Raw genomic sequence first — 26549 nt, 5'->3', positions numbered from 1 at the left:
CAGCATAATCAAGCACTTGAAAGCATACCTCATAAAAATGCTGTCCCCAGATATTTCTTTTTATTTTATATTCTATTGGAAGTTTCATCCCACCCTTGGATGAGGTTACATCAAAAATGTAAAGCCTGCTTGGCCTGTCCACCAACCATAAGGTAGAATGGGCCATGAAAAATCGCTTACAATTAGGCCATTAATGAGCTTAATTGCCCGCTTAATTGTTGGCGGGTGCTCTTCCAACTTCTGTGCACCAGCCGAGTGAAATATCACCCTTCTGCATGATGATGCTCGCCCGACATCACCTCACATGATTTTACGCCTGTTTGGGTAGGGTGTGCGCCCGCCCACAGGACATAAAATTCTGGCCTTGGCCTCCTTCGTTAAGTCATTGATGCAGATTGTAAAAAGCTGAGGCACAACGACTGATCCTTGTGTTATCCTGCTATATAGAGCCTGCTAACCTCAAAATAACCCGTTTATTCCTAATCTCTTCCCTGTGCTAATATTTTAGCCCAATCCCATGAGCCCTAATTTTGTGTACTAATTTCCTGAATGACACCTTATTGAATGTTCTTTGAATATCCAAATAAACTACATCCACTGGTTCCCCCTTATCCACCCTGCTAGCTTGCTAGCTACATCTTCAAAACACTCAGAGATTTATCAAACACAATTTTCTTTCCGTAGAATCAAAGGGCAGAATCTAATCCCCTCACCCTGGAAAGGCCTTTCCGCTTTGCTGCCAATTGAGGCCCTTAAGTGGGCAATTAATTCCCACTTAAGGGCCTCATCCTGCCACCACTGGTATTAACCCAGCGATGGGAGGGGGGGCTCGCCATGCAGTGAGCTGACAAGCACACCAGTTGCTTGTGGGCTCCCAGAGGTCCCTTGTTCAGAGGCACTCAGCACCTGATTGAGGGACCCAGCATCAGGAAGGGGCCTGCTAAGAACCACCTTGCTGCTGACCCATCTAAACTCCCTCCCTGCCACCTCCACCCCACAAACCGCCCCCCCCACCTTCTGCCATCACTCACCTGTGGCCAGGGATCCAGTGACAGTCCTGAGCCTCAAATGTATTGGCAGCAGCCATCGTCCCCCAGTGGTACTGCCCTTCAGTAGAGCTGCCACACTGTCTGGGACGAGACACCCATCTGGCTGGGATGACGGATGGGACACCCATTCCCTCCTTTAAATCCAGCACATGGAATCGTTACAACACAGAGGAGGCCCATGCCGGCTCTCTGCAAGAGCAATTTAGTTAGCTCCACTTCCCTGCCCTTTCCAAGGCTATCCAATTTAGCCGCCTTAATTTTTAATCACAAAAATTTAATTTTCACTCACCAAAAACATTAATTGAATCTGATACAGAGGAAACAAATACTAAAAAGCAATAGCTCTACCTAAAGAGTTTTAGCCATAGAAAAGGAATGTGATATCCACCAGCATCACGTACACTAGGAAAACTAAAAAAAAAATTGATGCATGATTAGTGATGAAGGGATAAACACATTGCCATAATTTGTAAATTGGAATATAACTCACTCATGTTTTGTTGGCAAATTTACTGTTCAATTCCTTTATTCAGCACAACAGGATGCTTTAGATCAACGAAACTGAAAGCCCAGATGGATTTATTTCTGAAACATAATATAAAGTATGAGATACACAGTGACGGTTTTTACATTTTCCAAATGCATATAATTTGCATTCATGGATATTTTTCTGATGCCTGAGGTGTCTGCTGCTGTTTGTAGATTGAACTTTAATGGGATGAATTTCCATTTTCAACCAATGTTTGTATTCAAGCTACTTTAAGTGAGCATGCTTTTTCAGTATTGGGCAATGCATGGTGGTAAATCAGAAAATAGAGCGATGCTCTCCAAATACAGTCTATTACATTAATAATAAGTCTCCTGGCAACTTGAATCAAGGTTTGATGCACTTTTTTTTGGATCATGTATTGTATGTTGGTGTTGGGATAGGAGCCCCAATAAAATGGAAGGAATAATTAACAAAATTGTTCACTTCTAATTTATTATTACGATTATCTCATTCAAACCTACTTTGTAGGTTCCGGGTGCTGTGCCACAGGATCGTCAATGACAACATTTTTACAAATCTCATCTTATTCTTCATCCTCATGAGCAGTATTTCTTTGGCAGCAGAAGATCCTGTCCGCCAGGACACAAAAAGAAATCAAGTAAGTTTAAAGCAAAGCTTTGAGAATAGTATGCCTGTTGCATTTCAAACAGTTAAAGTATGATTTATATTCTCATAGATTTTACAGTTTTTCAAATAGCGGTGGTATGTACTGACAGTAATAAATATCAAAGTACTTCAAGAAATTCAAATAAAGTCAGAATTGACTTCACCTTCCTTGAGTTTCATCCTTCACTGAGAATATCATCATACATTATCTAAGTGGAGTATTCTGCCCCTTGATGTCAGCCATAATACCCAGGCCCAGATTTTCACTCCCAGATCAGGTGTGCAGAGATGGGAATTCCCAGCTCCTCGAACCTGACCTTTAAGAATGGTTGTCCAGATGTTGCATTTACAGTCTGGGGAGCGGGCTGGATTAGAATTTGGGATGGGCAACTCAGGAAGAATTGAGGAGAATGCCAGGCATGAAGGTGGACTAGGCAGAAAGCCGCCTTGGGGCTCCAGCACTATCCATAGTTTAAAAACAAAGATTGAAATATCCCTCCAGCCCTTACCCCTTATGCCTTCGCACATATTCCCCATGCCCCATCCATGCTAGCTCATGCCACCTCATGACCCGCATGCATCCCCTATAATCCCTAATACCCTGCATGCAAATGTATGCCCCTACCACCCACCCCCCCAAAGCCTATTTAGCCTTTATGCCAACCTTTGTCCCTCCATTAATCCCATTGTCTCTTACAGCCCCTGTGCCAACATATGCCACTCCGCCCACCCACATGGCCCTTTATGGCTCCAATATATGCCCCCTATTTATACTCCATTGCCCTTTATAGACCCTATATTCTTCCACCCACTCCATGACCCTTTGTGGTCTTATGTCAATTTAGTGTCAACTCATGCCATTCCCCACCCACCAACCTTTGTCCTTACACCTAACATGCCAACTCATCTAGTATCTACTATGGGCAGACCTCAGGTCCCATGCAGCTATGAGATAAAATAAAGTTCTTAAAAATAGAATTCAAAGTGTCTATTGCAGACTTCATATATTGAAAAAACACCCCCATTCACAAAAAGTCATTTACTACATTTACATTCCTTCAACTAAATAAAGCCTCATAACAAGAAACATTTTATTCAAGTACACAATCCATTATAACAACAAGCATTGGAATTCATAAACCCACATTAAAGAGTCTGTAATCACTTGTAGCTGTCATTCAAACTGTGAAATAGCAGGCACCCCACTGTGATAATGCATGGTTCTGAAATCAGTCATGCAGCACCAATCCAGTAAAGGAAGCCCCCAGGCTTATGTCACCAGACAGAGTGAAATAGCAAGGAATCATTTTTTAACACTCCAGAGGTTTTATTCAAATATTTAAAGGGCAGGACTTTTAAATGCCTTGATAGGCCCCTTTGAAAGTTTCCTTTGACGGTTCCCTTTCACAGGTGCTTCTGACAGTTTTGACAAGTCCCTTGACAGCTCCCTTTAATGGGTGATTTAACAATTTTGACAGTTAATTTTGACAAGTTGACGGTTTCAATGAGCTTTACAGTAACGGGTAATGCACTTTTTATGCACATTCATGCCTATTTTAACAATTCCAAAGAGCACCTGACCCTCCCCAAAGGGCACCTGTTCTCCACCAAAGGACACCTCACTTCCCCTAAAGGTGTCCTGAGACCAGATCCAAAGGGGTACCTTACCTCTCCAAAGGGGTATCCTGGCTATCCAAATGAACCCACTAAGTTCAGGCCTGCTCTTACCTTATCTAATCTGCACACCAGATTTCACACTCTTGGCCTACCAAAATCCCGCTTCAATGGAGGCAGCTGGTGATTTAAGTGGTCAGCTCAATGAACCGCGCACACGCAAAATGTACACCTCCGCAAAAATGTGAAGTGCCATGTCCAGAGGTCGCACTTAGGATTTTCAGGCATTTCTGCTGTTTTCTCCATGACCTAGATGCCCCCTGTCATGCTGAAAATCTGGGCCCCTGGGTCAATTAACTCTTTTGCCTGGATTTTCATTGTTGAGGCAGGCAGGGGGAGTCCAGAAAATTCTCGGCTTGGCCCACCTGCCTCGGGAGGAAGTGCTCGCCAAGGCGGGATCTTCATTGCTGAGAGCCAGGTGCGAGCTGGAGTTGGGCCAGCTGATCTGGGAAGAAGTGAGGAGGCAACCTCAGGGGCTGCTGTGTTCCAATGCAAGTTGTTTAAAAGACCGGTGTCGGTGCCATGGGACTTTGTCCCAGTGAGACAAAAAATATAAAGGGAGGAAGTTTCCATTCCCACCAGTGGTGGGAATCGTGGCGGGTCACTAAATTTGACATGATAGCAAAAGTCAGTTTTCTGCCAACGGGACATTGGGATATTTTTCTCCCGACTTTGATGGAGGGTTAAAGGCAGGCTAAGTTTCCTGTTGATCAATGTTGGGAACCACATTTGCATTCATTTGCATCACATGAATGCTCATTAAAAGGCCAACTCACCGGAACCATGTTCCACCTCCAAATTAAGTACCCCGTCAGCACGTAATTAGAATGGTCTGTTCCCAGCTGTGTATAAGAGGCAAGCACCTGGCAAGCTTCAGCTCATCAATGACTCCAAGATACATAGAAGCTGCATTCATTTACCTTTAACAGCATTGCTGTGAAATTTTGGGTGCTTGTGTCAGAAGCTGTGCCAAAGCTGGGCACGGGAGGCAAAACCAACAGCGGGAGGGAAGACGGAGGTAGGCTGAAGGCAGTGATGGATTATAGGAGGGAAGGGTGAAGATGGAGGCAGGACTGGGGTGGTTGTGGTGGAATGTGTGAGGAAAGGGGGAAGACAGGGGCAGGACTTGGGGGGAGGGAGAAGATAGAGGCAGGACTGGGAGAGGGGGATCAAGGAACAGAGTGGAGTAGTGAAAGACTCTCCTGGGGCAAGAATTATAAGACTGTCCAGGGAGGAGTCTGAGACTGTCCTGGGGCTGAGGCCACTCTGTTGGAGGCATATTGAACAGTCTGTCCTGGGGCTGAGGCCATGCTGTCAGGCACATATTGAACAGACTGTCCTGAGTCTGTGTGGCCCATGTTCAAGGGCTCTGCATGGCACATATGTCTTGGTCTCGGTCTTGGGTGGGGAAAAGCCTCTGAACAGTGACAGTCATGCACAACATTGTGTGCAGGGCATAGTCAGTCATCTAAGGAATTTGGTTCTAGGGCTTAGAGGCATGGTACTATGAGGCAGAGGACACGGTAACGGTCAAGGGAGGCAGTTGCATCCTATAAATCAGCAGTTGAAAAGCCATTGGTGCATTGATGGTCACATGGGGGGTGTCAGGGTGCATCTGGCTTCGAGAAGGGGAGGAGTCACATCGACAAAGGGCCTGGGGAGAGCAAGATTATAAAGCTTGGGGGAAGGACAGGAAGATCAACATGGCTAACGATGGATTCAAGTGTAACAGGGGGAGGCTGGACAGTGATAAGAGAAACGGGAATGTGGAGGCAATGAGGAGGGGGGAGGATGGGAGGGACTTGGTAAGTGATAGGATGAGGTTGAAAGCTAGTTTCCCACATAAATGTTTCAACTTTACCTTCCAATGACACAATTCGAAAATCAAGCTAGAAAAAAAATTTGGCTGGGGAGGGATCTCAGAGCACAGGAGTAGTTCAGCACATCAAATCTTGGCCAATTGAAGGGGCACCATGGAGAGCATGGCTCAGCTGAGTGCTTGACTTGAAGGTCTCATGCACAATGATTGACCTTGGCTCCTTTTCTAATTATGTGCATTCAAACGATAATCCATTGCATATGGTCTTAATTGGCATCAAAACCTCACAGAGACATGTTTGAATGGATGCAGGGACCAAGAATCAATGGTGCTGCACAGAGGCAGCAAAGACCCTACAAGCCTCCATCTTCCCAGTGCGTTGGTCAGGGCATTCAAGGCACCATGCTTGCAGTCAACACATAAGTACAAGGACTGGGTATCCAAAGTTGTTGTAAAGGCCAGTGGAAGACAACCAACACAAGGCTGACTGTGGCTCAGCACCTGTCGCCCTCCAGGATGATATCATTCTGCAAGTGGTAGTCTTGATATTCAATGTGCAGACTGTGGGAAAGCCAAGGGCCGGATAATGCATAATTGCCTTGTGTATGGAGAAACTCAAATCAACAGGAACTAACATTGACTGCTCAATTGCATGGGTTCACAGAAACAAGGAGGAGCTGAGTTTGCAGGCTGCAGGCAACACTGCCTTCTTGATAGCTTTAATGTGAATCAGGAGAGTTTGGCACAGCTCAGTGAAGACTGTCACCCTGAGGAACAATAGTTAGCAGGGTCCCAGTAAGACCCAGATGCTGACAAGGAGGAACCAAATCCACAAAGACATTTGGCATGACCAAGGGCCTACAGAAGACGCAGCTCATACATATAGATGAGTGAAAGACAGTGCCACAGACACGTTTGCTTATCTAGGGATGTGGTAGCTCATATTTACCACATTCTCCATGAGGAACTCAGACTTGGAGGGCATCCAACGCTGATTGTTCTTAAGGTTACTGCCGCACTGAACAATTTAGCTAGTGGATCCTTCCAAGGCTCCACTGAGGACCTCTGTGGAATCTCAGAATCAGCAACATATAAATGCATAAGGGAGGTGACCATAGAAACAAAGAAAATAGATCAAGAGCGCTGGTCGGCTTCCCAACCGCTCTCAACTGCCCCCGCTGAGCCCGCCCGACGAGGGCAAAATCCTGGTTTAAGTCATTGATTTCACAGTCATGTAATGAACCCCTTATCGATTGGCATTGTGTGACCTCATGGAAGGATTCCATGAAGCAACATTAGGAGCCATTCAGGAGGAGAGTAACAATCTCACAAGTAATTTGACAGCTTCATCAAGATCAGCACACACTTTTGACATCACACACTCATTCCTGTCTAGTGACATTACAGATGTCACCAAGTGGAACCAATTTCCATTGCTCAGCATCTGCATGGGTAGATTGGGAACTAATGAAGGAGTATCATTCAGCCTTAAAAGTGGAGCAAAATAATGCTGTAGGGAGGCATGAAAGGCTATGGGTGCTCGCTGATTAATAATACTTTTACCAAAATCTCACAGTCATAAATAAAGGTCATTGCAAAATGGACTTGGGTGAAACGACTCCAACATGGATTGCGATAAAAACTTTTAACAGCCATTGAGAGCAGACTTCAGTGTGGCAGCAACAGGTTAGCCACTAATTTTCCATGAACAATAATCATGAGGTCACATAATGTGTGCCTCAGAAGTAAGGGCTACATGTGTATCATCCAGCTATCATTTTCATATAGGAAGTTACTTTAATCATGTCACTTATGTGGAACTAAAGGTGATCAACTGTGATGAGATTGAGTGAGACTTCATGAAACTGAGGAACAAAATGGGAGATAATTGGGATGGGGTGTCATTTGGTACCCTTGAACAAATGTGAGATCTTGGATCACATCGATCAGCCATTCAGTACCTGAGATTTGTAGAGGGATAAAAGTGAAATATATTTACAATAATGCAGATTATATACAGTGAATGAACACCCATTTTGTGTGGCACTACTACCATGCTAAATGGGATAGATTTCATATAGATCAAGCAACGCAAAACTGGGCATCCGTGAGGCGCTGTGGGCCATCAGCAGCACCAGAATTGTACTTGAACACAATCTGTAACCTCATGGCTCGGCATATCGCCCACTCTACCATTACCATCAAGCCAATCAACCCTTGTTCAATGAATAGTGCACGAGGGCATGCCAGGAGTAGCACCAGGCATACCTAAAAATGAGGTGTCAACCTGGTGAAGCTATAACACAGGACTACTTGCATGCCAAACAGCATAAGCAGCAAGTGATAGACAGAACTAAGCGATCCCACAACCAGCAGATCAGCTCTAAATTCATCAGTCCTGCCAAACCCAGTGGTGGTGGACAATTAAACAACACACTGGAAGAGGAGGCTCCACAAATACCCCCATCCTCAATAATGGGTGAGCCCAGAACATCAGTGCAAAAGATAAGGCTGAAGCATTTGTTACAATCTTCAGCCAGAAGTGCCATGTGGATGATCCATCTCAGCCTCCTCCAGAGATCCCCAGCATCACAGATGCCAGTCTTCAGCCAAAATGATTCACTCCACATGATATCAAGAAACAGTTGAAGGCACTGATTACTGCAAAGGCTATGGGTCCTGATAGTATTCTGGCAATAGTACTAAAGATTTGTGCCCCAGAACTTGCCGCACACCTAGCCAAGCTGTTCCACTACAGCTACAGCACTGGTATCCACCTGACAATGTGAAAAATTGCCCAGGTATGTCCTGTACACAGAAAGCAGGACAAATCCCACCTGACCGTCAGTCCATTCTTGATCATCAGTAAAGTAATGGAAAGGGTCATCAACACTACTATCAAGCAGCACTTGCTGATCAATAGCCCTGCTCATTGATGCCCAGTTTGCATTGCACCAGGGCTACTCAGCCCCTAATCTCATTACAACCTTGCTTCAAACATGCGCAAAAGAGCTGAACCCCCGAGGTGAGGTGAGAGTGACTGCCCTTGACATTAAGGCCACATTTGACAGAGTGTGGCATCAAGGAGCCCTAGCAAAACTGAAGTTAATGGGAATCGGGGGAAACTCTACTGGTTGGAGTCATATCTAGCACAAAGGAAGATGGTTGTGGTTGTTGGAGGTCAGTCATCTCAGCTCCAGGGCATCACTGCAGGAGTTCCTCAGGGTAGTGTCCTTGGCTTCATCAATGACCTTCCTTCCATCGTAAGGTCGAAGTAGGGATATTCGCTGATGATTGCATGATGTTCAGCACCATTCGTGACTCCTCAGATACTGAACCAGTCCATGTCCAAATGCAGCAAGACGTGGACAATATCCAGGCTTGGGCTGACAAGTGGCAAGTAACATACACGCCATGCAAGTGCCAGGAAATGACCATCTCCAACAAGAAAGAATCTAACCATTGCCTCTTGAGTTTAATGGCATAACCTCAATTAATCTCCCACTATCAACATCCTGGGGGTTACCATTGGCCAAAAACTGAACTGGACTAGCCATATAAATACTGTGGCTACAAGAGCAGGTCAGAGGCTAGGAATAGTGTGACAAATAACTCAACTCCTGACTCCCCTGTCTACCATCTACAAGGTGCAAGTCAGGAGTGTGATGGAATACTCCCCACTTGCCTTGATGAGTGCAGCTCCAAAAACACTCAAGAAGCTTGACACCATCCATGATAAAGGAGCCTGCTTGATTGGCATCACATCCACAAACATTTACTCCCACCACCACCGATGCATAGTAGCAGCAGTGTGTACCATCTACAAGATATACTGCAGGAATTCACCAAGGCTTCTTAGGCAGCATGACCACTACCATCTAGAAGGAAAAGGCAGCAGAAAGATAGAAACACCACCACCTGGAAGTTCCCCTCCAAGTCACTCACCATCCTGATTTGGAAATATATCTCCATTCCTTCACTGTCACTGGGTCCAAATCCTGGAACTCCCTCCCTAATAGCTCTGTGCATGTATCTACACCGCATAGACTGCAGTGGTTCAAGAAGGCAGCTACTGTCATCTTCTCATAGGGCAACTAGGGATGGGCAATAAATGCTGGCCCAGCCAGTGATGCCCACATCCCATGAATGAATAATAAAACAAAACCCATGTCACCATTGTGAATTCAAAACTACTTAATTTTTCTTACCCTACCGCTACATCTGCAGCACAGGTGGAGACAGCCTGCTGACTGCTATGCCCTGTTGCCTGAGCTGACTTTGGCAGCAACTTCTGGAGGCCAAAGGCCTGGAGGGCCTTTTATAACATGGCAGTTCATAAAGCTGAGTTCTTTAAAAATCCAAGAGGGAAACTTTAAACAACTGTCATAACCTATATTTTTAAGTGTATTGTTTGAGAAGCAGCTCTAAACTCAGGAATTAGTGCTCGAGAGGTGTCTATATTAAAATACATGAGACATTTATTAATTTACACAAGTTAAATATATACACATGGCTACAAATTACTACTACCATAATTTTTAACAAATTCACAAATTAATCTCCATAAGGCAACAATAACCCATAGACTTTAAGCAGATATCAGGCAAAGCATTTTCACCTTAAAAATTCAAAATGAGGTTCCTTTCACTTTGGTTCCTTTGCAGACACAGTAGTAGGCTTACAGGCTTTGATCTTACTTTGCCTCTGCCCTGTACATACAAAACTGCTATCGGTTATATCCAGCACATCTCATTGAATGTAAATTCTCAATGTATCATCAGCCCCTTTGAACTCCACCTCTTCTAACAATAAAGCCCCTTTCATATTACCAATTCTCTTAGTCATATAAACATTGCTTGGTCTCTGCTAGCTCGGTGCCAGATTTCACTCCCCTTCTTGAAAGCTTTATTCAACAAAATGCAAATGTACTCTACCTCCCTTACATCTCAAAACTAGTATACATTAAAGCACCCAGACTTGCTGGCTTTAATCCAATTAAGACACACCCACAGACTAACCCTCTAATTAAAAATAATAATTTCCAATAATGCTTTATACATTAATAGCTTCAGGACATCCCATCCCTATCGAAAAACGAACCGTCATAATTCTAAAAGACGGCTTCATTTTAATAACCCATCTCACACTATCTCCTTTACTTATAACACTATTACATTACCAGATGCATGCATTAACATAATATATATACCCAAGTCCTTGGTATCAACAGAAATCACTTCAGTTCAGTGTCCAGGTTTTTTTTAAAATGTCCAATTTTCCTTTAAGCGTCAAACTGTTGATAATGCATCTGCGAACAGATTTTCTCTTTCAGCAATATATATAATCCATAGATTATATGGCTATAATAACAGACTCCATCTGAAAAGCCTTGCACTTCTGTCCTGAAATTTGTCTAAAAAATTCAAAGGATTATGATCTGTACAAATAATTGTTTCTGATGAATTGTTTGCAACATTAATTTCAAAATGCTGCAATGCTAACACCAAACCCAAAGTCTCTTTTTCGATCAGTGTATATCTCTGTTGTACATTTAGCTCCCGTGAAAAATACCCTATCAGTTTTTCAATTCCATTATCATCTTCTTGTAACAGTACAGCCCCAATGCCTGTATCACATGCATCAACGGCCAGCTTGAATTGTTTGACATAATTGGGTACGGCCAAAACTGGTGTCATTGTTAATACAGTTCTCAAACTATCGAATGACTTTTGACACTCCAGTGTCCATTGAAACTTCTTGTTCTTTTTTAATAGTTCAGTCAGTGGAGCAACCACTTGGCTAAAATTTGGTACAAATTTCTGGTAAAACCCACTCCATAAGACCATAAGGTCATAAGACATAGAAGCAGAATTAGGCCATTCAGCTCATTGAGTCTGCTCTGCCATTCAATGAGATCATGGCTGACCTGATAATCCTCAACTCCACTTGTCTGTCTTTTTCCCATAACCGTTGATTCCCTCACTGATTAAAAATCTGTTTATCTCAGTCTTGAATATTCTTAATGACCCATTTTCTGCAACCCTCTGTGGTAAAGAATTTCCACAGATTGACTCCCTCTGAGAGAAGAAATTCCTCCTCATCACTGTTTTAAGTGGGTGCCCCCTTACTCTGAGATTATACCCTCTGGTCCTAGACTCTTCCACAAGGGCTCTCAGCATCTACCCTTGTCAAGCACCCTAAAAGTCTTATTTGTTTCAATAAGGTCACCTCTCATTCTTCTAAACTCCAATGAGTACAGGCCCAACCTACTCAACCTCTCCTCACAAGAAAATCCCTTCATCCTCGGGATCAACCTAGTGAACCTTCTCTGGACTGCCTCCAATTCTAGTATACCTTTCCTTAGATAAGAGGACCAAAACTGTTCACAGTATTCTAGGTGTGGACTAACAAGTGCCTTATATAATTTTAACAAGGCTTCCCTATTTTTTATACTCCTTTTTCTTTGAAATAAAGGCCAACATTCCATTTGTCTTACCTATTAGCTGCTGAACTTGTATGCTAGCTTTTTGTGATTCAAGCACAAGGACCCCCAAATCCCTTCCTTCAGTCTTTCTCCATTTAAATAATATTCAGCTCCTCTATCCTTCCTGCCAAAGTGCATAACCTCACACTTTCCCACATTATATTCCATCTGCCACATTTTTGCCCATTCACTTAATCTGTCTATATCCCTCTGTAGACTCTGTGTCATTCTCACCATTTGCAATCCCACCTATTTTTGTGTCATCTGGAAGCTTGGCAATAGTACATTCATTTCCCTCTTCCAAGTCACTCATGCCCAGAAATCTCAAAACTTCTTGTTTTGTTGTAGGCAGTGGGAATCCATGATAGCCCTGACTTTTGCATCTCTCAGAGCCACCTTACCATGTCCAATGGTATGGCCTAGATACCTAACTTGTGCTTTTGCAAATTCACTCTTAGCCAAGTTCATCACCAAATTAGCTGCTTGTAGTCAAGTAAATTATTCTTCCAGATGCTGTAAACACTCCTCCCACGCCTGACTGAAAAGGATTAGATCATCAATATATACAGCACAATTGCTTAGACCTGCAATTACTTTGTTTGTCAGTCATTGAAATGTCGTGGGTGCATTCTTCATACCAAATGGCATGACCTTAAACTGAAAATGCACTTGGCATTACAAAAGCTGATATCTCCTTTGCTCTCCCTGACAACAGTACCTGCCAATATCCTTTTAGCAAGTCAATCTTTGTGATAAATATTGATTGTCCCACTTTCTCAATGCAATCTTCCAACTATGGTATGGTATATGAATCTGCTTCTGTCACCTCATTCACTTTTCGATAGTCCACACATAGTCTTTGTGTTCTATTCGGTTTCAATACCAGTACAATAGGTGAACTCCAGTTAGACTCAATTATATAATTTTGAAGCATGAAATCAATTTCTTTTTGTACATGTGATAGCTTTGCCAGATTGTATCTATAAGGATGTTGCCCTATTGAAGATGATATTTCTATACATACATTATATACAGCTAAATGTGCCTTCCCCAACTTATTTCCACAAATACTGTGACTGCAATAGCTTTTCCAAATCACTTTGACACTGGTTTGGAAGGTAACTCAATATTTCATTTAAGTTTTTAAGCACTCCCTCATTATCCAATTTGATTAGAGGAAAATCAGTTTCAGAATCCTGCACTTTTATCTCTTTCTCATCATCCACCATCACTAATACCTCTTTTGGTTCCTCTTCCCTGTCAAAGTGCTTTTGCAACAAATTTACATGACACACCCTCTGCTTCTTTCTTCTATCTGGAGTATTTATTAAATAATTTACTTCACTCAATTTCTTTTCAATCCTGTAAGGTCCACTAAATCTTGCATTTAATGAATAATCTAGTACTAGTAACAAAATTAGTACTTTCTCCCCAGAAATAAAACTGCAAGTTTTAGCTTTCTTATCCGCTTTCACTTTCATCACTTGCTGTGATGTCTTTAAATGTTCCTTAGCCAACTCATATGCTCTGTTCAATCTTTCCCTGAAATTTGATACACAACCTAAGAGAATAGTTTCTGAATTTTGACCCACCAATTTCTCATGAATCAATTTCAGTGGTCCCCTTATCTCATGACCATAAACTAGTTCAAAAGGGTTAAAATCAGTCAATGCATTAGGAGCGTTTCTAATAGCAAATAACAAAAATGGAATTCCTGTATCTCAATCCTGTGCATAATCCTGACAGTATGCTCTTATCATAGTTTTTAAAGTTTGATGCCATCTTTCTGACTCCGGGTGATAAGTTGTTGACTTAAACTGTTTTATCCCCAAACTGTTCATTACTTCCTTAAACAGCTACAACATGAAATTTGACCCCTGATCTGATTGTATTTCTTTAGGTAAACCATATCTTGTAAAAAGTGTAATTAACTCTTCCACAATCTTGTTAGTTGTAAAATTTCTTGAAGGTATCGCTTCAGGAAACCTGGTAGACACATCCATTATTGTCAGTAACTACTGATTTCCACTTTTAGTTTTAGGAAGGTTTCCTACACAATCAACCATGACCCTGGTAAAACGTTCAAGACAAATACTGGTATTGGGATTAAAGGTGCCAGCTTAATCACTGCTTGTAGTTTTCCTGATATTTGACACTAATAACAGGTTCTACAGAATTTGATTACATCCCTATGCAATCCTGGACAAAAATAAAAGCTGCTGTATCTTTTCCTGTGTTCTTCTAATTCCTAAATGTTCCTCCATTGGAATTTCATAAGCAATCCTCAGAATCTCATTTCTATACCCTAATGGGATAACATTCTAATGCGCCTCCCTCCAGCTTTCATTTACTGAGACATGATCTGACCTCCATTTTCTCATTAAAATATCTCCTTGAAGATAACATACTGGAATACATTTTGCTTCTGTTTCTGAATAAGCTTTCTGATATAACTACTTTAATTGCAAACCATTTTTCTGTAACTCCACTAACCTCTTTGAGTCAAACATTTCAGCTGTGCTTTCCTGTATTCCTTCCTCCTGAACAATGTTATCAAACACAGTGCCAACTAATTGGATTTTAACATCTTCTTCTTGCCTTTGAACTGCCTGTTTATCTCGTTTGTTTTGTTCTTCCCTGTGAGCCTTTGATCTCGTTACAACACAATCAGGAAACAATCCAGGATGTTCCTTCTGTAACACCTCTGTTGAAAACACTTCTACAGGCTGCTCAACCACCATAGGCATCACCCATATTTGCAATCCAACTATCATTACCCAGAATAGATTGAACCCCTGCAATGGGCATTTTTTCCACCACTCCAACTTCACCAGTCTTCCATTTGCTCTTTAAATTTACCTTCTAAAATGGAATAGATTTAGCATCTCCATTAACCCCACTTATTACCATCTGTCCCTGCAATACTCCCTTTGAACAACAAATATCACTATCCGACAACATTAAGGATTGACTAGCCTCTGTGTCTCTTAAAATTGTAATATCTTTACCTACCCCACCCTGTACACATGGAAAGATTTTCCCTTCACACACAAAATCTTTAAAGATTTCTGCGATCTGCTCCTCAGAATCCTCTTGAGTAAACTGTGAACAGATTCACACTTCTTCACCTTTCATTGATTCTCCATGTTTCACCTGTACACAAACTATTGGTTTCTCCTGTGCCTGAAGCTCAGAACCCACGGTACTTTTACTTTCAGTGCTTTTTCTGTACCCCAACGATTCAAACAGATTTTTCCTGCAATCTCCAACACACTGACTTTGCATGCCCCACTTTATTACAATGAAAACACCTCAATTTTCGAATATCACTTCTACCTTCAGCACCTTCCTTTTTATTCTGAGAAAAATCTTCCTAGGAATTTCCAGCTACTCCTTCTCTTCCCTGACTATCCGCTTTCCTTTCACCTTCCCACTTTTTATTCTTTTCTAATTTGAAAGGGCAATGAAAAAAAATTTAACTCTATGAACTAACTCATAATCATTAGCTATCTCTGCTGCTTATCTTCCAGAATCAGCCCTCTGTTCCTCCACATGAATTCTCACTACCAAAGGGATTGAATCTTTAAATTCTTCCAAAATAATTACTTCCCTAAGAGCTGCATAGGTTGTCTCTATTTTTAACACTGGTCAAATTTACTTTGTTTTACTCTTTCAAACTCAGGCTGTTTGCCCAGGCTGCTTTCTCAGCTTCCTAAATTTCTTCCTGTATGCTTCACGGACCAACTCATATGCACGCAAAATACCCTTTTTCACCACATCATAATTCACCAACCTTTCTTCTGATAGTGAAGCATATACCTCATGTGCCCTACCGCCTAACTTAGACTAATAATTCTGTCCAGTTTTCCTGTGGCCATTTCGTCTGTTAGCTATCTTCTCAAATGAAATAAAGAATGCTTCAATATCTTTTCCTTCAAAATTTGGAAGAGTTTGTACAAACTTACACACCTCCCCACTGGGTTCTACTCTAGAGATAAGTCCTTCCTCACCTACTGACATCTCTTTTTTAACTGCCAACATTTTCAGTTGGAATTCTTTCTCTTTCTCTTTTTCTCTTTCTTCCTCTATCTTCACAATTTCTAATTTCCTTTTAAAAGCCATTTCCCTGTCCTTTGCTTCTAATTTAACTTTGTTTCAGTTCCTTTGCTTGTTCACATTCAAGTGTCTTCATTTTTTACTGAAGTCTCACTACCTCCAGCTGTGACACACTGGTGTCAGGTTTCACTTCCAACTGTAGATGCTGTGCTATACTCTTGATTATATATAATTTCCTAGCCCCCTCAGGTAACCCCAATTTTAACTTATCTGCCAACTCTTTTAACTTACTTTTGGCTATTTTTTCCAACCCAATCACAGTTATATCTTCCACTCCCAGACAAGTCTTGGCAATTGCCAAAGCCATCTTGCAGTCTTACCACTTCTAAAATATCTCACCATCTCCTGTATTCAAAGTGCTTCTCATACTCATAACCTTAAGATTCACCAATTCCAACCCAATCAAGGAATTAGACATATTTTGATACCACCAAGAGCCCCCAATTGTTATGACACAGCCATTGGTAAAGCTGAGTTATTTAAAAATCCCAGAGGGAAACTTTAAGCAACTGTCATAACCTATATTTTTAAGTGGTCTGTTTGAGATGCAACTCTAAGTTCACGAATCAGACCACCAGTTCTCGAGAAGTTTCTATATCAAAATACATGAGACATTTATTAATTCACACAAGTTAAATATATACACATGGCTACAAATTACTACTACCATAATTTTTAACAAATTCGCAAACTAATCTCCATTAAGGCAACAGCAACCCATAGACTTTAAGCAGACATCAGGCAAAGCATTTTCACCTTACAAATTCAAAATGAGGTTCCTTTCACTTTGGTTCCTTTGCAGACACAGTGGCAGGCTTACAGGCTTTGATTTTACATTGCCTCTGCCCTGCACACACTAAACTGCTATCGGTTATACCCAGCATATCTCATTGAATGTAAATTCTCAATGTATCACCAGCCCCTTTGAACTCCCTTCTTCTAACAATAAAGCCCCTTTCATAGTACCAATTCTATTCATAATATAAACATTGCTTGGTCTCTGCTAGCTAGGTGTCAGATTTCATACCACTTCTTGAATGCTCTATTCAACAAATGCAAATGTAATCTACCTCCCTTACATCTCAAAACTAGCATATATCAAAGCACCCAGACTAGCTGGCTTTCATCCAATTAAGACACACCCACAGACTACCCCTCTTTTTAAAAAAAAAATTCCGATAATGTTATATACATTAATAGCTTCATGACAGGCTTCAGCTTGCTAAGCGTCTCCTGCTCCAGGATAGTTGCACTGCCCTTGGCCTGACCTGCTGGAGTTGATGGGGTCACAGCAGAGGGGATTTGGAGTGGCAGGGTACCCTTGGAGACTCCAATAAGGACGCCGCCGGACTGTCAGTCTGGTGCTCCTCCTCCCTTGGGAGCCCAAAGGCCTATCTCTCTCTCCTTCAGGAGAAGGGGCACCTGGAGTGAGGTTGAGGTGTCCTGTCCCTCTCTTGCCTAGACACTGCTGGAGCACATCCATAGATAGAATGGTGGTTTGCAGGTCCAAGTGCAAATCCGGAAGATTTGTTGGACCTAGGTCTCTAAGTTGGCCATCACTCTTCCCATGGAGACTTTGATGCGCTCGCATGCCGGAGCCACAACATCAGCCAGAATGTGGGTGGACTCCTCCATCCTTTGTTTCAGTCTGGTGATTGCCCCTGACAGCCATATCTGATGTTCCTTTGCCTGTCTCTGGATTTCCAACATTTCTCTCAGGGCCGATTGCAGAGGCTCATCATTGGACTCAGACTCTGCAGGGGCCTGATCTCCAGCAGTCCTCTGAGGATGAGAGGCCTCAGCTGTCACTTCCTCTGCCAACTGTGGACACGTATCTGTGAGATGATCACCAGAGCCTATTGAGCTAGGACCTACCTGCATTGGTGGAGGGTGCAGGTGAATGCAGTGACAGATCTTCATCAGATGGATCTTCACTGATGCATAGTTAATGAGCTGAAAAGCGGAAGATCTGGAGCAAAAACCTGCCCTGCTGCCCAGCGGGAATCACAACAACTTTCCCACCAGCCAACGCGTTTAATTTCCAGAGTGGAAAATTCTGCCCAAAGGGTCTCCACCCCTCACCCCGCACACCCCCTTCACCCTCCAAACACTCCCCATACCCTATTTGTGCCATCTCATGACCACCACTCGCCCCATGTCTCCTCATGCCCCCATGCCAGACTCTGCCCTTCCACCCACTCCATATGTCCCCTTATGAAAGGCCCTGCCCTTCCACCAATGCATACATAATGAGGCTTGGCTGAGAGCCCAGATGTCTATTAGAATAACAGAAGAGCTATGCCCCAGAGGAAACATTGTTTGATTGACTGCACAGGCTCTCTAATCTCTGCAGTCAATTTCACAATGTTTGTTAACATAACTCAAGTGGTTTCAAGTGTTTGTGGTTTGTGGTTTTTGAAACTTCAATGGGCCTGGAAGATTGACACTTTTATTAGCTTGCTGCCCAGATGTTTTCTTCATAGGAGAAATTGATAAATTGATACATTTTTTCAACGTTTTTGTTAATACAAATCCCACTTTACACTGTGATGTATGTTAATTCTTGAAAGTGTACAGTGGGTCACTGGGCATGGAAGTGCCAGAGCCTGTCACAGGGAGTATGAATTCCTCTACATGGTGTAAGTAAATATCCCTTATATTAATAACAGCAATTAACAGTAATTTGCCTGATTCACCATGTGCAAGGTCACAGCAGATCTGCTAGAATTCCATTTTATTTTGAATCCCCTATTGATGTATGTTTAAAGTCATTATATCCATTTCTTTTAAATTCTATTTGCTTACTTGTTCAATTATTTGCATTTACAAAGTTGGATGAAATTTAATGCCAAATTCTTCTTTTACAGGTTCTTACCTATGCAGATTATGTCTTCACTAGTATCTTTACAGTTGAAATTATATTGAAGGTAATGGCACAGTAATAGTGTTCATGTCATTTTGTGAATTTTCATTTGTTTATGATCAATTATCATAGAAATACTTAAACAATTCTGCATGGGTCTTTTAAGGAAGAGTCAAGCTCATGAAATTGAAAACTGGCTTTGCAATAGAAGGCAGAAGGTGGCAAGGATAAAAATGCTGTTGAAGTTGGAGAGTGACTATTGGAATTGTGATTGGTGCAATTCCACAAAGATCTGCTCTCTATCCAACACTATTCAAAATAGCTTGTTGAAGTGAGCCACTTGTAAGGTACACATTTTGCTGATGATAACAAGGTGCATGGTCCAGTGACACATGAAGGGAAATAAACAACATTCAAGATTATACCCAGATTATTTTATATATATGCCCCCAGTGGGCAAGGCTATACCCCAGGAATACATAAGCAGAAAATTTAACCTAAGATTTCATGCAGTGCCTACTAATTATGGAATACATTTCAGTAATCAGATGAATACCATGTGTTGGTATTTAAGGGTCATTTATTGCAAATCAGAGCTTGAAAAAGGCAAAAAGAGGTATGCTGCACAGCAAATTTACATATCCTGGATCTGTGGTGAAAGACTTCTGGCCACACCATGAAGAGATGAGAAGGACCAGAATTTGCCTGCTTTTATAAAGCAAGGATTACATGTCAGCAATTATAAATGTGCCTTATAACTGCTCAGCTATCTATCATAAAGTAGTGGGATTGAAACCCAGGCACCTTTTCAGGGGCCAGAAAACATATACCTTTATGAGCTAATGAGTGCATTTCTTGAATTTGATGGCTTAGACTACTCAGCCTTGCTGATAATTGAGATACCATGAAGGGATAATTAGCAAAGATGAAAAAGGAAAATAATTTCATTCAATTAAAGCATTTAACTTCAGGTATGTTTGACTGTAAAACAAAACTGGTTGTCCTAATTTTGAACAAAGTTAAAACCATGTATGGAATAATATTTCGGACATTATAATGTCAAAAGAACAATATTGTATTGGAGAGGGTTCATAGAACACTGATAAAGATGATTCTGGAACTTAAATATATCAGGCCAATGGGAAGGAATAATGGGCAAGGTGTGATGATTGGCTTTCACCTGTTTTGTGCCCCATCAAAAATTCATATAAAGTTGAATTTCTTTTCATTTGAGGAAAAAAATGAGTGGGTAAAGAAAGTAATCACTCACTTTTTTTGGAGCAGAATGGGTAATAAGTACAGGTTAAAAGCAAAAAACTGCAGATGCTAGAAATCGAAAACAAAAACAAAAATACCTGGAAAAACTCAGCAGGTCTGGCAGCATCTGTGGAAGGGAGCACAGTTAACGTTTTGATTCCACATGACTCTTCAACAGAACTAAGGAAAAATAGAAAAGGGGTGAAATATAAGCTGGTTTAAAGGGGGGTTGGGACAAGAGAGCTGGATAGAGGACCAGTGATAGGTGGAGATAACCAAAAGATGTCACAGACAAAAGGACAAAGAGGTGTTGAAGGTGATGATATTATCTAAAGGAATGTGCTAATTGAGGGTAGAAAGCAGGACAAGCAAGGTACAGACAGCCCTAGTGGGGGTGGGGTGGGGTGAAGGAATCGGAAAAGGCTAAAAGGTAGAGATAAAACAATGGATGGAAATACATTTAAAAATAATGAAAATAGGTGGGTAAAGAGAAATCTATATAAATAATTAGAAAAAACAAAAAGGAGGGGGAAAAATCAGAAAGGGGGTAGGGATGGAGGAGAGAGTCCATGATCTAAAATTGTTGAACTCAATATTCAGTCCGAAAGGCTGTAAAGTGCTGAGTCGAAAGATGAGGTGCTGTTCCTCCAGTTTGCGTTGAGCTTCACTGGAACAATGCAGCAAGCCAAGGACGGACATGTGGGCATGAGAGCAGGGTGGAGTGTTGAAATGGCAAGCGACAGGGAGGTCTGGATAATGCTTGCGGACAGAACGAAGGTGTTCTGCAAAACGGTCACCCAGTCTGCGTTTGGTCTCTCCAATGTAGAGGAAACCGCATTGGGAGCAACGAATGCAGTAGATTAAGTTGAGAGAAGTACAGGTGAAATGCTGCTTCACTTGAAATGAGTGTTTGGGCCCTTGGACGGTGAGGAGAGGGGAAATAAAGGGGCAGGTGTTGCATCTTCTGCGGTTGCATGGGAAGGTGCCGTGGGAGGGGATTGAGGTGTAGGGGCTGATGAAGGAGTGGACCAGGGTGGCACGGAGAGAATGATCCCTACGGAATGCCGCCCTGGAGCGGAGGGTGGCGGGGGGGGGGGGGGTGGGGGGGGGGGGGGGGGGTGGAGGGAAGATGTGTTTGGTGGTGTCATCATGCTGGAGTTGGTGGAAATGGTGGAGGATGATCCTTTGAATGTGGCGGCTGCTGGGGTGATAAGTGAGGACAGGGGGGACCCTATCATGTTTCTGGGAGGGAGAAGAAGATGTGAGGGCAGATGTGCAGGAGATGAGCCGGACACGATTGAGGGCCCTGTCAACCACCATGGGTGGAAAACCTTGGTTAAGGAAGAAGGAGGACATGTCAGAGGAACTGTTTTTGAAAGTGGCATCATCAGGACAGAAGCGACGGGGGCAAAGGAACTGAGAGAATGGGATGGAGTCCTTACAGGAAGCGGGATGTGAGGAGCTGTAGTCGAGGTAGCTGTGGGAGACGGTAGGCTTGTAATGGATATTGGTGGACAGTCTATCACCAGAAATTGAGACAGAGAGGTCAAGGGAGGAAAAGGAAGTGTCAGAGATAGACCATGTGAAAATAAGGGAAGGGTGGAAATTGGAAGCAAAATTAATAAAATCTTCCAGGTCCAGACGAGAACATGAAGCAGCACCGAAGTAATCTTCGATGTACCGGAGAAAGAGTTGTGGGAGGGGGCCGGAGTAGGACTGGAACAAGGAATGTTCCACATACCCCATAAAGAGACAGGTATAGCTGGGGCCCATGCAGGTACCCATGGCCACACCTTTTATTTGGAGGAAGTGAGAGGAGTTTAAGGAGAAATTGTTCAGTATGAGAACAAGTTCAGCCAGACGGAGGAGAGTAGTGGTGAATGGGGATTGTTCAGGCCTCTGTTCGAGGAAGAAGCAGAGAGCCATCAGACCATCCCAGTGGGGGATGGAGGTGTAGAGGGATTTGACGTCCATGGTGAAGAGGAGGCAGTTGGGGTCAGGGAACTGGAAATTATTGATATAATGTAGGGTGTCAGAAGAATCACGGATGTGGGTGAGTAGGGACTGGACAAGGGGAGAAAGAATGGAGTCAAGATAGCGAGAAATGAGTTCCATGGGGCAGGAACAGGCTGACACCATCGGTCTGCCGGGACAGTCCTGTTTGTGGATTTTGGGTAGGAGGTAGAAGCGGGCCGTCTGAGGTTGGGAGACTATCAGGTTGGAAGCTGTGGAAGGAAGAACTCCAGAGGAGATGAGGTCAGTAACAGTCCTGGAAACAATGGCATGATGTTCAGTAGTGGGATCATGGTTCAGGGAGAGGTAGGAGGAAGTGTCTGCGAGTTGACGTTCAGCCTCTGCGAGGTAGAGGTCAGTGCGCCAGACAACAACAGCACCACCCTTGTCAGCGGGTTTAATGACAATGTCAGGGTTGGACCTGAGAGAACGGAGTGCAGTAAGTTCAGAGAGTGACAGGTTAGAATTGGTGAGAGGAGTAGAGAAATTGAGACGACTAACAGTTCTCAATGAAAAGATGAAGAGAAGGTAAGAATCCAGAGGGAGGGGTCCAGTTGGAGGGAGAATATTGGAGGTGGGTAAAAGGATCCATTAAACGGGGAGAGGACTCCTGCCCAAATAAATGAGCACGGAGACAAAGGCAACGGAAGAAGAGTTCAGCATCGTGCCGAGCCCAAAATTCATTGAGATGAGGGCGTAGGGGTATGAAACTAAATCCTTTACTGAGCACTGAACGTTCAGCATCGGAGAGGGGAAGGTCAGGGGGTATAGTGAATACACGGCCGGGGCTGGGATTGGAAGACTGGATGGGGACCAGAGGGACAGGCAGGGGTGGAGGGTCCTAGATGGGTGTTGGTGTTGATGAGTTGTTGGAGCTTGCGTTCCTTTGCATCTGAAAGAAAGAGACAAAGTTTCTTGTTGAGGTGTCAGATGAGACGAAGAATAAAATGAAACTGGGGGCATGCGCAGCTTTGAAAAAGGGTGTGGCAGTGCTGCTGGAGGGAGAGGTCGAGTGTGTTCATATGGTGGTGCATGGCACCGAGTGTGGATCTCAGAATGTGATGAGAACAGCAGTCCGAGGAGCGTTGTATGACCCGGAGATACCTGTAATCCTGGGTGGGTTCGAAACATGAGGGATGGACAGGCAGCATTCTTAACAACTTTAATTGCTTTCTTAATAGGCCTTTGACAGTTTGGCGGGCACACAGCTGACTCAGCTGTGTGCCCGCTGAACTGACAATTTAAATGATGTGTGGTGACGTCGGGACACACGCCTGATGTCATCGCGTGTCATTTTATGCGTCACCGACTGGACAATAAGTACAGGTTATTTAACTGCAGCAATACTTGCATTCAGGTCTCTTGTGATAAAATGTAGCATTATGTCAGCTATTTTGATCACTTTTCATGCTTGCAAACTAGATTTTAATGACTTATGTAACTGGACTCCTAAGTTGGTCTGTTCATATTCATAACAAACCAGTAGCCTTAAAATCTGATTTTAAAAATACACATTTGGGAGAATTTTCCAATCAGCGAGCAGGGGCAGGGCCCACTCATCGATGCATAAAATGACATGCGATGACATCAGGCATGCATCCCGACATCACCGTGCATCATCTAAATTGTCAGTTCAGCGGGCACACAGCTGACTCAGCTGCATGCTCGCCAAACTGTCAAAGGCCTATTAAGGCCATTAAGAAAGCAAGTAAAGTTGTTAAGAATGCTGCCCATCCAACCTTAAGATTGGCGGGTAAGCGAAGTGCCCAGGCGGCCTTCAGTTTTTCATGAAAACTCATCAACGGGCGGGATGAGGTTTCAAGAAGGGTTTATTAATTAAATGAAAAATTTTGGAAAAATTAATGGACACGTCCCAGCTCATGTGATAGTTTCACATGAGGGGACATGTCCTTGAATTTTTTTTTCCTTTATTAAATTTTTCTGAACTTGAACTGATCTCCCTCAGGCACCTCCATGCCTCAGGGAGATTTCTGTGCTCTTTTGCACACTTGCGCGAAAGAGTGCAGGCCCTGACTCAGAAAATCGCCCTCCTGCCCGCACAGGGAGCGCACAGCGCTTCTAGGTGTGCATCATGTTGGGCGGTCCTTAATTGCTCAAGTAAAATGACGGCGCGGACCCAATTGGGGGCGCTGATTGGGTTCGTGCCCACTTCCGCCCACCCCTGCACAACCCCCGCAACGGGGGGGAAGATTCTTCCCATTGAATAGAAGAGAATCGTAGAATGGTTACATAGGAGAAATTCACTGTTCGACCTCTCACTTCCATGCTGGCTCTCTGAAAGAGTTACTTGGCTATACTCACTCCCCTACCTTTTCTTCCTATCTACTCTATCCAGCTCTCTCATCCTAGTTAAAAGAGTCTTTTAAACTCAAACGATAGCATTTGACTCCGAGCTCAAAATTACTGGGCGGAATCGTCCCAGATTTGTACTAAGTAGGGTAGCGGGCGGGAGAAAGAACGTTTTACCCGCTGGCCTATATGGCAGGTTTTCTCGCCTTATCGTCACAATCCTGCCTTATTAATTGTGTATTCCCAGGAAACACATCGTTTTGCTGGCAGACGGCCTCTGATTCGTCCACCATGCCGTCACCTCGCTACTTCCTCACACCGAGCGCCATATTTAAAGTGTAGCCTTGCACACACCTGTTAGTGCTTCCAGCTGAGGACTGCTGCACAGAAGACATGGCCCCAAAAGGCAAAAAGACTCCAGACCCTGATTTAGTGATGCGTCTCCAGAACGCCTTTTGGACGCTGTGGAGACCCGCCACGTTGTCCCCTTTCCCGCTCTGGCTGCAGGAGGGGCAGCAAATAACCAATCTGGCTTGGGAGACTATGGCAGCAGTGGTCAGTGCCAATACCCTGCAAAAGAGAACCGACAAAGGATGAATGATCTCCACCCTTCTGCCAGGGTATATCACTCTTCTCATCTCTCTCAACCCACACACTCACAAACCCATCACACATCTACAGGGATCTCACTCACTGCCAGTTCAAGGGCATCACCATTCACTCTCTCTCACACACACCTTAATTTTGCCTGTTTTAAGCATCCTGCTTACACTCTCTCCATCTGTATTCATGCAGGACAAGCTGGCACACATCAAAATGGAGAGGTCACAACTAGTGGAGGAATGCCTGAAATCAAGAACCTCAGGGACTTTGAAAATAGAGTTATCCAACTGGCTGGCGAAGACCTCGACTGTTTCTGTGCTGACGGTGAGGTCAGCGGTGCTCAACCAAATGAGGATCCAGCGGTGCAGCATCCATCAGACCGCCGCCCTGTGAGTGATGTGTTCTGTGTCACAGGCCACTGAAATGCACAAGTTACCTCTCCTTGCTTTCGCAGGCACATCTGGGTTACAGACAAGGAAGTCCGCGACCCATGTGCTCAATTCAAGCCCTGAAGACACCTTAGAAGAGGAATCTGCTGGAACTCTCATTGAAGACACGTCACAGCACTTACCCACACCCACCATCAGCGCAGAGACACACAATTCGGTAGGGCCAAAATTTAGAGTAGCCTCGGGGCCACAATCTGGTGAGCACATCGTACTGTCTGACCCACAGCAGGCAGAGGCAGGGACTTCCTAGGACTTCCGGCACTTGGAGGACTGCTGGAGACTTGAGTCCAAGTCCGAGTCATATGATGAGCCTTTGGACTCGGTCATAACTCAGTTGCTGAAGCTGCAAAGGCAAGCTTGGGAAAATCAGGAAGGGATGTCCACTGCACTCCTCAGATTGCAAGGCACGATGGTGGAGTCTGTCCGCCATCAGCCTGAGGTGATAGAGCCGGCATGCCAACGTACTGACGTCAACACTGGGCCGCCATGGAGCCCTTGGTCCAGGACATTGGTCCTGCACTGCTGAGTGGGCTGAATTTCACTGCTGACGCCATAGTTGGTCTCCTACAGTGTCAACTCGAGAGCAACGCGAGACAGCTCAATCTCACTCCAGCTTCCACTTTTCCTCAAGGAGTCAGTCAGGGGCCGTCAGGCACCCAGACGGAGGAGGATCAGCAGATGCACTCTCTGGGACCATCCACCCAGGTGACTGCAGGAGTGTCTGGTTCATTTGAATCCCCTCTTCCTGTGACCCCA

The 26549-nt window shown here is 43.6% G+C and overlaps 1 protein-coding gene across 1 annotated transcript in view; it reads left to right on the top strand.

Moving 5' to 3' along the window:
* cacna1c (calcium channel, voltage-dependent, L type, alpha 1C subunit) overlaps positions 1-26549 on the top strand; it is a 1373114-nt gene that overhangs the window by 926220 nt on the left and 420345 nt on the right. The window contains exons 20-21 of the mRNA XM_041215565.1: positions 2068-2197; positions 19166-19225. Of these exons, the coding sequence (XP_041071499.1) occupies positions 2068-2197; positions 19166-19225 (190 nt within the window). The remainder of the gene's footprint in view (positions 1-2067; positions 2198-19165; positions 19226-26549) is intronic.

Source organism: Carcharodon carcharias, chromosome 21 (assembly GCF_017639515.1).
Source record: "Carcharodon carcharias isolate sCarCar2 chromosome 21, sCarCar2.pri, whole genome shotgun sequence".
NCBI classification, from domain to species: domain Eukaryota; kingdom Metazoa; phylum Chordata; class Chondrichthyes; order Lamniformes; family Lamnidae; genus Carcharodon; species Carcharodon carcharias.
This window is presented reverse-complemented; position numbering and strand designations above follow the sequence as displayed.